The sequence below is a fragment of the Falco naumanni genome, chromosome 4 (assembly GCF_017639655.2).
Source record: "Falco naumanni isolate bFalNau1 chromosome 4, bFalNau1.pat, whole genome shotgun sequence".
NCBI classification, from domain to species: Eukaryota; Metazoa; Chordata; class Aves; order Falconiformes; family Falconidae; genus Falco; species Falco naumanni.
Window position 1 is genome coordinate 75,454,788 of NC_054057.1, and position 12,358 is coordinate 75,467,145.

Consider the following 12,358-nt stretch of genomic DNA (forward strand, 5'->3'; position numbering starts at 1 on the left):
CTGGCTGGGAAGGGCAGGGCAAGAGGAGGGCTCGGGCAGGTGCTTGAGCAGTTCTTCCTGTCCAGCTTGTGTCACACTGCCAGGACAGGCTGGCTCTGGGGGCCCATCCTAGAGCTGATCCAGCCCGAGGTCCTCTTGGGTGAGACCAAGGTAGGGAGAGGCAAGGAGGGGCTGACAGGAGGGGTAAGTAGCTACTGCTGGAACAAAGCTATAGTTCAAGTCAAAGACCCATCTGGAGGCAAGCCTTGCCTTTCTTGACAACTGATTTCACACTCAGGACTTGTTTGCTCCATCAACAAGGACCTTTAAGTAAGGAAGCATGTGGCACTACTCCCTGCCTTCAGCCTCCAAGCTTTTAACAGTACGCTGAGGGGTGTGAAGGCTGACTTGTAACAGGAGACTTGGGGAGGGATGTGCTTCTGCTATAGCTGTTGCTGTTGCAGGGCCGACTGTTAAACTGCTGGATTTGTCTTTTCCACACCTGCCAGTGTCCTGTGCTGTCCTCCACTCACACCCCTGGCCCAGGCCCCAGCAGTGCAGAAAGGCAACTCTTGCAACTCCAGCTGCCTCCTGCAGAAGGACAGATGGCTGACTGCAAGACCTTAGGCTGGTGCATGCACTGAGCACAGGCCTGCAGACCCCAGATGCTGCAGCCTTCCCCCAGCATTAAGCAGTGGGCTTCCTTCTAAAACCTCTTTCTGCCCAGGGCTAATATTTTTCCTCTGCAATTTTCTTTCTTTCCCTGGAAAGCTCCAGAACACCAGGGTGAAAAGGTTATCTCTCCTTTCCTAGTGCTGAATCACCACTGTGTTCACTGCAAGAACAAAGGATTTTTATCAGCACAGAGACTGAAAAGATCTCGAGACACGTCTAGTCTGGGCCCTTACACTGATGGCATCAAGGACAGGCTGGCAGCCACAGACACTTGTTCCTGTAACTTCCACTGAGGTTTCCCAAAGCTCTGGGCTTGGGATGTGACCAAGTCCAGTGACACAACTCACTTGTATGGGTGTTTTGCTATTGCCTTCGTCAGCACAGAAACACGCTGGCCAAATTCCTGCCACGTGTCTAGGAACAGCACTTTGGTGTTGCCCCACAGCTGCAGCACCACCAGCGCCTGGGGGAGAAGCAGTGGAGGTGAAAGACACAACACGCTGACCAACAGGACAAAGACAGGCTTGGGTGGGCCAGCCGTGAGCCAGGCCAGCCCGAGGCCCTCACCCTCAGCGCTGGCATCAGCCCTGGCCACCAAGCAAGAGCAGTAAGGAAAGCACATGGGTAGAACATGTCCCTCAGCAGGATGAAGCTGGGCTGGGGCTGGAATGGGAGAGAGGCTGGGCTGCTTGCATTAGCTTTGTTTACACAGTGCTGCAGTAAAGCCTGCTCATCCTTCTTAAGTTCCCAGTAAACCAGCGAGTCATAACCCCCTTGGGGGCATACTCGGGCAGGGCAGGCATTTAGGGTATCAAGGAAGGGTTTAGATGGTATTTGACCTAGTTTATGACTGCTGTGGCATCACAAGGAACATTGCTGCTCTGCTGTGGGACACAGTCTCTGCAAGGCACAGACCTGAGTGGGAACCAACAGCTCCTTGTAAGGCTAAGTGGGCAGTTGTTCGTGCGGTTGAAGAGGGGAGGCTGGATCAGCTCTGAACCAGGGTCTTAGGAACAAGAGGCTCCAAACCATGCCTTGATGTCTGCAATCCCTCCAATCCCATTGCCAGCCAGGGTAAAGGAGGATGCAAGCAGATGCAACCTGATCCAAGCCAGCCGCCACCTCCCCTGACAAAGCATTCCTTACACACAAGAGCTCACCAGTGGGAGCCTTTTCCATACAGCTCAACCCCAAGTAACATAAAACTTCGAGGACTGTATGAAATTTTACCTCCAGTATCTCCTCCTGAGTCACAGACAGCTCTGGGCCAGGCTGGGAGCTGGGACTCTGCTTCCCATGGCTCAGTGCCTGCTGTCTGCCCTGCTCCTGACTACACCTATAAGTAAGACACTGCTCATGCACAAGCTCTATGTATTCACACCTCAGGGCTGCTGCCTGATAAAGAGGAAAAGGCCAGACCTAACCCACCCACATCTGCCACCTCCCTGTCTGACTTGAAGCTGGAGACAAAGGTGTCGAGTTTGTTCCAGGCCACCTGCTCCCCAGGTGGCGGCAGCTCCCCTGTGAGGGAGAGGAGACCCAAAACCAGGGTGAGAGCCACTCAGTTCCTCTGGTGGCAGAACTCAACAGGCCACAGCTGATTTTTTTATATATAACACTATTGGTAAAATTTATCCTCACAGGGTTAAGTGAGAAAGAGCCCAGGAGGTGGTGAGACAAGAGTTCTCCCTGGGAAGTAGTTCAGACAGGACAGGACAGACCGAGCTACTGTAGCTGCATCTATGCAGGAACTCTGCAAGCGATCACACCATCACCACAGAGGAGATTCCTCTGCTGTGCACCTACATGGACAGGAAGGACCCAGGCACTGGGAGCAGCACAGGAATGAGACATTCAGGGGACAAGAAAAGGGCTCCAGGCACTGAACATCCCCCCGGGCACTGAGCAGCAGGGCAATTCAGTGAGAGCAGTTCCCTCAGCTCCTTCATATCACTGCGGCCCTCCGCCTGGGGTAGAGGGAAGCCTTACCTGTGAACCCCTTCTGGCTACGAGATCCTCAGAGGCTGCTATAAACACACGTGCAAAGTACATCCTCAAGACTGCGAAACTCAAGTCCCAGCCCCCATAAGCATGGACGTTGCGATTCACAGCCACCACACTAGCACCAAGTGTCAGCAGTGCAGCCCTGAATGTGTCCCCGCTGCAGACACACTGATCGTCACCTGCTGTGAGCTTCCCTGGCACCACTGCTCACCCAGCACATATCACCTGGAGGCATCCAGCCTGACAACGCCCCAGGTTTTGGTGGAGGAGCCCTCCAGACTGGCCAAAGGCAACACTTGGTTTAGATCAGGCTGACTTGCTGATCTGATGGGGCATTAACAAAACTTTGAAGCAAGACAAATCACACCTATCTGTAGCAGCCTTCCTCTCTGAAATACCCCATCCCCATCTCCAGCAGGACCTTCCAAGAGCATCTCGTCAGTGGGAATGGGGAGGAGGCAGCCTCAGACTGCAGCCGAGTGCGTTGCCTTTGGGTACACACCACATGCCACATCTGCCAACATCCCGCCACTTTTTCTGGCTCACCTTTTTCCCCAGAGCATTAGCACTGATCTCCTCACAGACGCTGCCTATTCTAGCCTGTCATTCTCTAGTCTTGAACAGGGCTGGATGCACTTGGAACTTCTCAGGGCAGAAGCACACGCTGCCTAGACAGGTATAAATAAAACGTTGTAGGACTGCACACAAATGAGAACTAGCGCAAATCTCTCTGCTTCAAAATGCAAGTGTTTCCAAGCACTGTGTACTCTGAATGTTTCTTTCAAGCAAATCTTTTATGGAGTCCATGAGAATGGAAAAGCTAAATGCAAGGAAAGGCAAATTTGGTCTGTGCAGCTCCCCTCTGAGGAAGGCAGCACCCTGTCCCGGGGTTAAAGGCAGGTGCCTGCATATATCCCTAGAAGACCTGCTGCTGTACTCAGATACGGCTGCTCCCACAAGTTCTCTCCTTTCAAACCACTGTTCCCTGTAACACAGCTCTGTTTCAGGGTGGAGCAGCAGCAGTTTTGAATGAATCCTTCTTCCCCTTCCATGTTTGCTTGGCAAAGTGACTGTCGGTCTGGCTCCAAGATCTGTATCATCTGCATTAGGGAAAGGAGGCACTTAAGAAAATCTTCTGGCTCTATCAACACCAACACCTCTTTCTCCTCTTCAGTCTTTGCCACGAGGCCATCCTAAAAATTAAATAATTTTCAGCACAAGCAGGGGTCCAGTGTGGAAGCCAGACAGCAAGTCTCCACCTGTGCAGAGCCACGCTATAAGAGGCACTAACACTCATGAGGCTATGTCAACACTACACTGGTGAAAGACCACGGCTGAATTGAAAGGTAAAAATCCTCCCCAAACAAGCAAATCACTGAAGGTGCAAAACCAGCCTGGCGAGGAAGGCATCGACAACCGCAGAAGTTGCTAACTAAGATGAAAGGACACAAAATGCCTTTGTCTGCACTGTGCACACTGTTAGATGATCACGTTATCTGCACCTACATTATCTGTAGTCTATTATATGACCACAGTATCTGCAATGTTTTATCCAGCAACAGCAAAAATAGATTTCTGCCTCCGCCTGAAATTCCTGTAGTGGGGGTGTGCATGAGAACAGAACACCCCAGCCCCCACTGCCACGCAGACACTGTTTGACACAGAACCTTTTGAAACCAAACCAAGTACCCAAGCGAAATCTGTGTGAACAACTTGTAGTGGTCTCATTCTTGCTTACTGCAGGTTCCCCATGCTCAGCCTAGATGCACACCTGCCTAAAACAATGAGATGTGGATGTTTAAGACATTGGCTTTGGAACAATCTGTGTGACAATCAGACCCAGCTCCATTCCCCAAGCTAATTTGTCACCAGTAATCAGTTTCTGAGGCTCCAATGCCCAGCCTAGAGTGGCGAGTCAAAGCTTTCTTCCCACAGCACATCAGTTGCCAGTTTACATGTACATTACAGAGAAGATAAGAAGGACTTACTGGAGTGGACAGTGTTTAGCATGCTTTTCCTCCAGGTTATGCTGCAGGGAATTGCCAGAGGCTCAGAAGAGTATTTACAGTCCAAGGAACTTAAAACCTTCACCCAAGTGTCTGAGCCAGGATCTTTGAGGAGACCTGTGGAGAAGGAAAGAACAACCCTGATGTGAGAAAAATAGGTATTTTATCAGCATTAACAAACAACAAAAACAGAAGTGCAAAACAAGGAATTGTGCAAGTATGGGAAGTCTGGCTGCCTGCAACTCATATGCCTGCTGAGTTACTGACTTTGTCATTGACTGTCTCTGCAGGCACCTACAATATTGTCCTCCTTCACTCCAGCCAAGTAGCCACACATTTGCCACAATGACTGTAAAAATCAGCTTGTGCATTCTAGGTTACAAAAGGAAAACTTAAAAAGCCAGCCAACCTGTTTCCCCAAGAACAAATTTTATTAAATTTGTATAAACTGAATTATTTTTTAAATATATCTCTTTCTGTGAGAGAAGACTGAAGTTAGTCAACCTGAACAATTTGTCGATGGGAAGCCAGGTTTCACCACTCCTGCACAGCCCCAACACACCTCCCTCAATGCTCACTTCAGCCCCGTTCCCACCACTCCTGTGAATGTCGCTACTCCAGCAGTGAGGCTGGACCATGCACAGGGATGTCACTGGGGGAGCCCATGGAGAACACACTCCTCATTACCAGCTCTGCAGGTACTGTCAATCGTAGCTAATGTAAGTTGACATCATCTGTTAGGCACCTTCCTTACAGCTGTCTGCGACCTCATCAAACCACGTGTTTGGATTGCTGTCTTTGACAGACACCTGCTCTACACTGAATTTTTTGGAGATGTTTCAATAAAATAGCTCAGCTATTTCTAAGAATGCAAAGGGCGGGTTGAGAACATGCTGCTTGTCCACCTTAAAAACACCACCACCTTGTTTTACGAGGGAGCTGCTCCCCGGGGCAGGACAGAGCTGCGGGTGCAGGGCTGGGTGCTGCAGGCAGGGGGAAGGCAGAGCGCTCCTCCGCGCTGCCTGCGCTCCCTCTGCTGGCACCCGGGAAGAGGAGAAAAGCATCTGGCTGGTGTAGTGAGGTGAGGGGTGCAGAGGAGGGTTGGGAAGGCACAAGCAGGGTTGAGACCTAGGCAGGAAAGCGGGCAGAAGAGATGAGCAAGAGCTAAACTGATTAGCACCAGGGCAGAGGGAAATGCGAAACCCAGGGACAGAGAGGAAGTCTGGGAACTCGGCGGGTGCTGATACAATCCCCATGGTGGAGTTTTTACAGTGAAAAATCACACAGCATTTTCTCTGGTGGGCTGTGTGTTACACCAACCAGCCTGCCTTACCAGGCTGACCCTGCTCAAACGGGATCCCTCACCCGGAGAAAGGCCACAAAAGTATGCTTCTGAAACCTCCATCACCTCCCGAGTACTGGTTGTACCCACGACTTCACAGCAAATAGTACAACAAAACAGATGACAATATTTATCCTACAGAGACTTTTCTACTGGCAAAACAATGAGCACAACAGGACTGTGTTGGAGCAAACAGGGACAATCTTCCTCAGGCAAAGCCATGCTATGAACCCCCAGAATGTGACCTCTAATTATTTTATTGGTGCAAGTGTGGTAATAATTTACTCAAAACTGTGTTGGATAAAGCAGCTGGATCCCTGCCATGCAGAGAACCAACAGAACCTGCCCAGGACCTGCATGGAGGACTGTCATGTGACAGTGAGCAGACTGACAAGCCTCCAAACAGAACGTTTGATACAAACCACGTATCCTTAAAAAACATGTTTAGTTAAATGAATCTTAGCAGTGGAGTGAATGCATAGTGTGAGGATAATGTAATTAGCAAAAAGTCATGCATGACAGATAATAATGAACAGAACAATTCAAGATATAATGCTTATGGATCTAATTAGAGGTGCACAGGGATGAGCTGCAGCTTGGGTTCAAGCAGTCTGGGGAATGGGACACAGCATCACACTTGTCATATCTGCCATTGTGCCCCAGAAAGGGAAACCCGTGCAGCAACCCTTGGCTGCCCAGGCAAGCTGCAGGGCGAGGAATGGGCTGGCAGCCCCGCTCTCTCTGGGACAGGGGATTAGAAACGTGTTCTGGGCAGTTAGATGCATCAGGGGATCAGCAGCAGCACTTGTGAGCGCTCTCAAAGAGCCAGGACACTAGGGACACACTGGCAGCCAGTGCTGCAGAAAAAGCCACCTCATTCTCCACCAGCGAAGCTCTGTGCTGTCACCTATGGGGTCCTGATGCCCTGAACAGACAGGGGTCCTCCCTGATCAGACGGATCATCTCTGGAAGCAGACCCAGCCCTCTGCGAGGCACCTGGAGAACATTATTTCAGGCACCGGTATTTCCAGAGGTTTATTTCCGAGCTGAACCAGGGGGCGAGTCCCAGACAGCAGGTAACGTTGCCCAGCCAGGCAGGCGATGGAGCTCTGGACCGCAGGTGTTCTGACCTCTCATGTCATGTCTCTGTGACCCTTGCGGACACAAGCAAATTAACAGCCAGGTGCTCATGCCCCAGCACGGTGTCTGAAACGCACATTGTAAGGACGGGCTCCCAGAGCCCTCCGGGGCCAAAGTGCTGCCTTTCTGCAGCACGGCGTGGGGAAGCCAAGCACACCTTTTCCAGAGGGGCCAGCCTGGGCCTGTCAGCCCCGCAGCTGCAGGGCTTGGGCCTCCGTGATGCTGCCGAAGGAGGCGGGGGCCACAGCAGCCGCCCGCCGCAACCAAACCGCACCCACCCTGCGGGCCCGGCAGCCGCGGCCGGGAGAACGCGGTCAGCGGAGCCCCACCACTGCCCAGGGTCTGCGCGGACCCCCCGGCCCCGGGGCAGCGCAGCCTCCAGAGCTCACAGGGGGGAGCCCCAGGTGGCCCCCGGGCCCTCACAGCGGTCGGCGGGGCTTACGCTACCGTAGGAGCGGAAGCAGTGCGCTGCTGTACCGACCCCGCCGCTCCTCGCCCCCAGCACTATTGTTCCGCTGCGGGCGGGTGTCGGAGCGACACAAAGAGCGCGGGGCGGGGGCGCGGCCCCTTTAAGAGCGGCGCCGCCATGATCTGCCTGGTGCTGGGTCTTTTCGCCGGCCTCTTCCAGAGCGGTACGGGCCGGGCTGGGCCCCCAGGGCCCCTGCGGCCGGGCCCCCGCTCCCCCGGTGCCGAGGGCCGGGCCCCCGTTCCGGGTCCCCCGCCGGTTCCCTCGGTGCCGAGGGTCCCCCCGCCGCCCCTCACGCCTCTGCCCTCTCCTCGCAGCCTGCGGCCGGGCCAGCGAACGCACGTTCGTGGCCATCAAACCGGACGGCGTGCAGCGGCACCTGGTCGGGGAGATCATCCGGCGGTTCGAGAGGAAGGGCCTGCAGCTGGTGGGGCTGAAGCTGCTGCAGGTGAGCCCAGGGCCCGGGCTGGAGCCGAGGCTGGAGCCAGGCGCGTGCAGCCCCGGGGGTCAGCCTGCCTTCCAGCTCGCACAGCCTGCTGGTGTCCTTCGGGGCCCAAGGCCTCGCAGGTCACTGGGGTGTTGGCACCCAGGTGCCTAAACTGCTTCTGGAGGGGTGATCCCAGCTGCGGGGAGCGGGGCTGCCCTCTGCTGCGCCCCTGCTGCAGCGCTCTCGGACATAGCTCTTGTAAGCTGGCAGGTGCTGCTCCTCTGACCCAAAACTTCTCCCCTCCGTGTGTCAGTCTTTGGCAAAGTAAAGCCATTCCGCTCTTGGAAGCATCTGTGCAGGAGCTTAATTGTAACATGTGCTATCCAGCTTTTCCTGCATCCCCCTGGTGTAAGCCTTGCCCAAATCCCTACCTGCTCAGAGCAAACTAAGCTTTGTGTTGTCTGTGCTCAGGCCTCGGAGGAGCTGCTGAAGGAGCACTACATCAGCCTTCGTGACCGGCCCTTCTACAGCCGGCTGGTGAAGTACATGAGCTCTGGGCCCGTGGTGGCTATGGTGAGTGCTGGCCAGGTTCTCTGGAAGCAAGGAACAGAAAGTAAGTGCAACGTTTAAGCAGTGTTGGCTTGTGGTATGATGGAAAAAAGGTGGCCTCTCTCTTCAGAGGGCCCCTTGAAGCTGTACTAAACTGCTTCGGTGTTCTCTGAGGTGAAGTAAATCTACAGACAATGCTGATTATTTTCCAAAATCAACTTTTGAAGACTGTTTACAGAGAGACCCTTTCCTGTCTCTCACCCAGATAAGGAAATTAGAGGACAGGCAATCTGACCTGCTGGGGGAGCTGTGGAAGCTGATTCTTGTTTTGCTGTCACATAGGTCTGGCAGGGCCTGGATGTGGTCAAGACAGTTCGCACAATGATTGGAGAGACTAACCCAGCTGAATCCATGCCTGGCACCATCCGAGGAGACTTCTGTGTTGAAGTTGGCAAGTGAGCGCTTTGGCTTTTTGTTTCTTCAGTATTTTGGGGCATCCTGTCCAGGCATTCCCGCACAAGGCCTGCCCAAGCTGTGTGAGTCTGCATCCACAGAGCAGAGCTGTTTTCCTCGTGTTCAGAGCAGAGCTATCTCCCTGTGACAGCTTGCAGAGCAGCCCTGGGAGGATGAACTGACCTCTGCCTCCTGGGTTGGCTTTGCCAGAAGGTAGAGCCTGGGTTTGAGTCTTTCCTGCCTCCTGAGGCCATCTCTGTTGAAAGCAGGTAGGGTTTAGTTGTCTTTTCCTCTGGGGAGTCAGGACTGTTAGGCTGCAAAGCGGACAGGAGGACAGGCCCTCTTGGCCCTTTCCTGGGGGAGCAGGGCATCCGGAGAGCTGTTCCAGCTCTGTGGGCATCTCAGTCTGTGATGAAAGCCGAGTGAGAGCTCTACATGTGCTTGGGCTCTTAAAGATCCTCAGGTGGTGACCTTGGGTGGCTGCAGCCTGGTTTGTGGTATACACTGCTTTTATCAAACCCTCCTGGCTTAGGTTTCTATTCTGTGGTGTCCCATATCAAACCTGCTTCAACAGACCTACTTTGACAGAATGAAGGGGGGAAATTTGGAGGCAAACCTTGAATTACTGACATAAAACCAGATCAAGCCCCAGATCAACAGCCACTTGCAGCTCCTCCTGCAGCAAACAAATGGTTCCTCGTCATAGAAGGAAGGATTGCTAGGAACTGGCAGCTCCTGCACATCCATGACCTAAGCCATGTTCAACATAACTGCCAACAGCCCCTGAGCTGGAAGAAGGGCTGTGTGGTGGGAAAGAGTACTGTAGGATGTGATTGGCTCAGTTGGGTTAATTAAATTGTCAAGGTGAAATTTTCCAAGCTGCAGCTTCCTTCTCCCACCTTTCTCTGCTTAGTGCTGACTGATCCCTTTCTTCCCCATAGGAATGTGATCCATGGTAGCGACTCAGTTGAGAGTGCCCGGCAGGAGATCTCCCTCTGGTTCCACCCGGAGGAGCTGACCTGCTGGGAGGATGTGGCCAAGCACTGGATCTATGAGTGAGAGGGGCAGCCCGAGGGAAGGACATCTTCCTGACTGGGCATGGGGCATTTCCATCCATTTCATTGCAGCCACTTGAGTTGGCTGTGAATCCTGCTGCAGTGTTGCGTGCTGTGGGGGTTTCTGTTCTGTGTGTGGGTGGAGGGGTCCTGCGAACTGGTCTGTGTATCTCACTCTGCTGTTCAGCTCCCTGCAAGATAAGTTGTTGGGGTTTTTTTTCTGCTATAGTAAGTAGTTGGTATTGTTGCTCTGTTTGCTGAAGCATCTTAAATCTCAAGTAGCTCAAGGTGGTTTATTGAAGTGAAAACTGGGCTCTCTGCCTGTCCTATGTGTCCTCAGATCTGCCTGGTGCAGGAGAGCATGTGCTCCTTGCCACTGGGAGAGATGTCCCGGTCACTACAAGATGATGTGTTTGATATAAATTGCCTGCATTTCTATAAGGCTTTTCAGCAAAGGCTTTTAAAGAATTAGCTGCTATGGGATAAGGGGTAAGTTCCCCCCTGGGGTCACAGCTTGTTCCAAGAGAAGGAATGAAGGACTGGACAAATTGCTCGCTGTCCCTTGGTGGGAGCTCTGTGGGCCAGGGCTGGCACACGTTCACCCAGCTTCAGGCAAGATTGGCAAGTCCATGGGAGGAAGATTCACCAAATGCTGTTAAAAATGTACAGTTTATTTGGCTCTGGTTCCTGGGCTGCAGGTGCTGTGAGCGGGGAAGCAGCTTCTCCAGGTCTTCTTAGTTCTCTGTTGGGCCTCCACAGCTGGCTGCATGGCCCTGGCTGGACCCAGTCTTGTGCTTTCCCTCTATGGCAACTGACACACGCTAGTGGAGCAGCAGTGCTGTGCAAACCACAGGAATAGGATGGGGGGAATGAAGTGAGGAATGATTTGTAGATTTGGGGCTCAGGAAAGACTAGTGGGACTATTTTGTCCCCTCATGTGCAGTGCAGGCTGTGCAGTCCTGGCACTGAGCTCTGGGAGATCCTGAGATCTTCCTTCTCTGACTGTAGAGCTTCCCTGCTGGGAGGGCTTCTGGAAACCCAGTTTGTAGTTGGTTGGACAACACCTTGAACCTGCTGTGAGCTCTCCCTGGAACACTGAAGTCCTCTGAGCTATGTTGCATCTGAGCTGCCTGCACTGCCTTGCCAGAGCATAAGGGCAGGGACAGAGACATGGTTAAACCCAAGGAACAAGGTCCCCCAGGGCTTTCCTGCATGTAGGGCAAGATGTTTTGCCTGTGTCCCTATCTGGTGTCCCAGCTTTGCAGCTGCTGGGGAGTGAGTGCTGCTCTCTGAGGACAGTGTGTAAATTTGCCTCCAGTCCCCGCTCCAGGCTGGCCCTGGGGGTGGTGAGGCCGAGCTGGGAACTGCCAGCAGTGACGCAGGAACGAGCACTGAGAAGATGGAGGGTCTCTGGTGAGTGGGGCTTTCCTCAGCTGCCTGCTGCCAGCCAGGGCTCCTCTTGCCTTCAGCGCCTTCTCCAGGCGCCTGTTTACAGCTCTAAGTATGCGACAGGTTCTGTTTGTTCCCATACTCATCAATTTGCTTTTTTTTTTTGTTTTATAATAAACTCTGTGCTCCCGTTACCTCTGCTGCTGGTTATTTTCTCCAGGGACTGGGAAGCAGGGTGCTGGCTGACGCCTGGGTGGCTTTTGGTGCACTGAGGGGCAGATACAAGCAAACACTTTGTTGGCAGAGCAGCTGGGCTGCTACTCGCTGCCCCACACCTGTGGGGGATGGGCCTGCTGCTCCCTGGGCTGGAGGGGAGTCCTGCGGGTGCAGGACAGCCCTGGTGGGTGCCCCAGTTGCCAGCAGCCACCTGCTCTAGGGTCTGTTGGTTTAACAGTGTTTCAGGTGGAGTGCTGAGGGAGTGGGGGGGTCTAAGTGGAGCCTTCTATGCTTCCCAGCCTGGCAGGGAGGTGGCTAGGCTGGCGGGGGAGCTCAGGTGGGATTAGAGGGCAGCAAGGATGTCCCCAGGGTGGGGATGGGTGTTCGGGCCTCTGTGCAGTGGGGCACCTGTTGGCTGGAGCAGGGCCCTGGCCTAAGCGCTGCAGCCCCAGCTGCTGTTTGTGCCCAGGGCTGCTGGGCTGTGTCACAGCAAGTCTGGTGGACTTGCCTTGTTTCCTTGACAGCTGTGTTTCTTTCAGCTGACGGCAATGGAGCAGTGTGCTGTGACCTTGGATATATTAAGATGGGAAATAGTTCTTAACCAGTCTTCTCCACAGGTTTCCTCCAAGCACTGTCACTGGGAACACAAATCTCCAG

At 53.5% G+C, this 12,358-nt stretch overlaps 2 protein-coding genes across 2 annotated transcripts; one reads left to right on the forward strand and one right to left on the reverse strand.

The window, feature by feature from the left end:
- Positions 1 to 327: 327 nt before the first annotated feature.
- Positions 328 to 5,035, reverse strand: EME2 (essential meiotic structure-specific endonuclease subunit 2). The gene is given in 9 exon segments (XM_040590471.1): positions 328 to 451; positions 453 to 524; positions 526 to 570; positions 1,002 to 1,117; positions 1,885 to 1,990; positions 2,884 to 2,982; positions 3,730 to 3,851; positions 4,657 to 4,781; positions 4,963 to 5,035. Coding segments are annotated over 9 exon segments (882 nt in total).
- Positions 5,036 to 7,654: 2,619 nt separating this feature from the next.
- Positions 7,655 to 11,679, forward strand: NME3 (NME/NM23 nucleoside diphosphate kinase 3). The gene is made up of 5 exons (XM_040590405.1): positions 7,655 to 7,778; positions 7,930 to 8,060; positions 8,511 to 8,612; positions 8,931 to 9,043; positions 9,983 to 11,679. The coding sequence occupies exons 1-5, from the start codon at positions 7,733 to 7,735 to the stop codon at positions 10,098 to 10,100; spliced, it is 510 nt and encodes a 169-aa protein (XP_040446339.1). The 5' UTR covers positions 7,655 to 7,732; the 3' UTR covers positions 10,101 to 11,679.
- Positions 11,680 to 12,358: the final 679 nt, after the last annotated feature.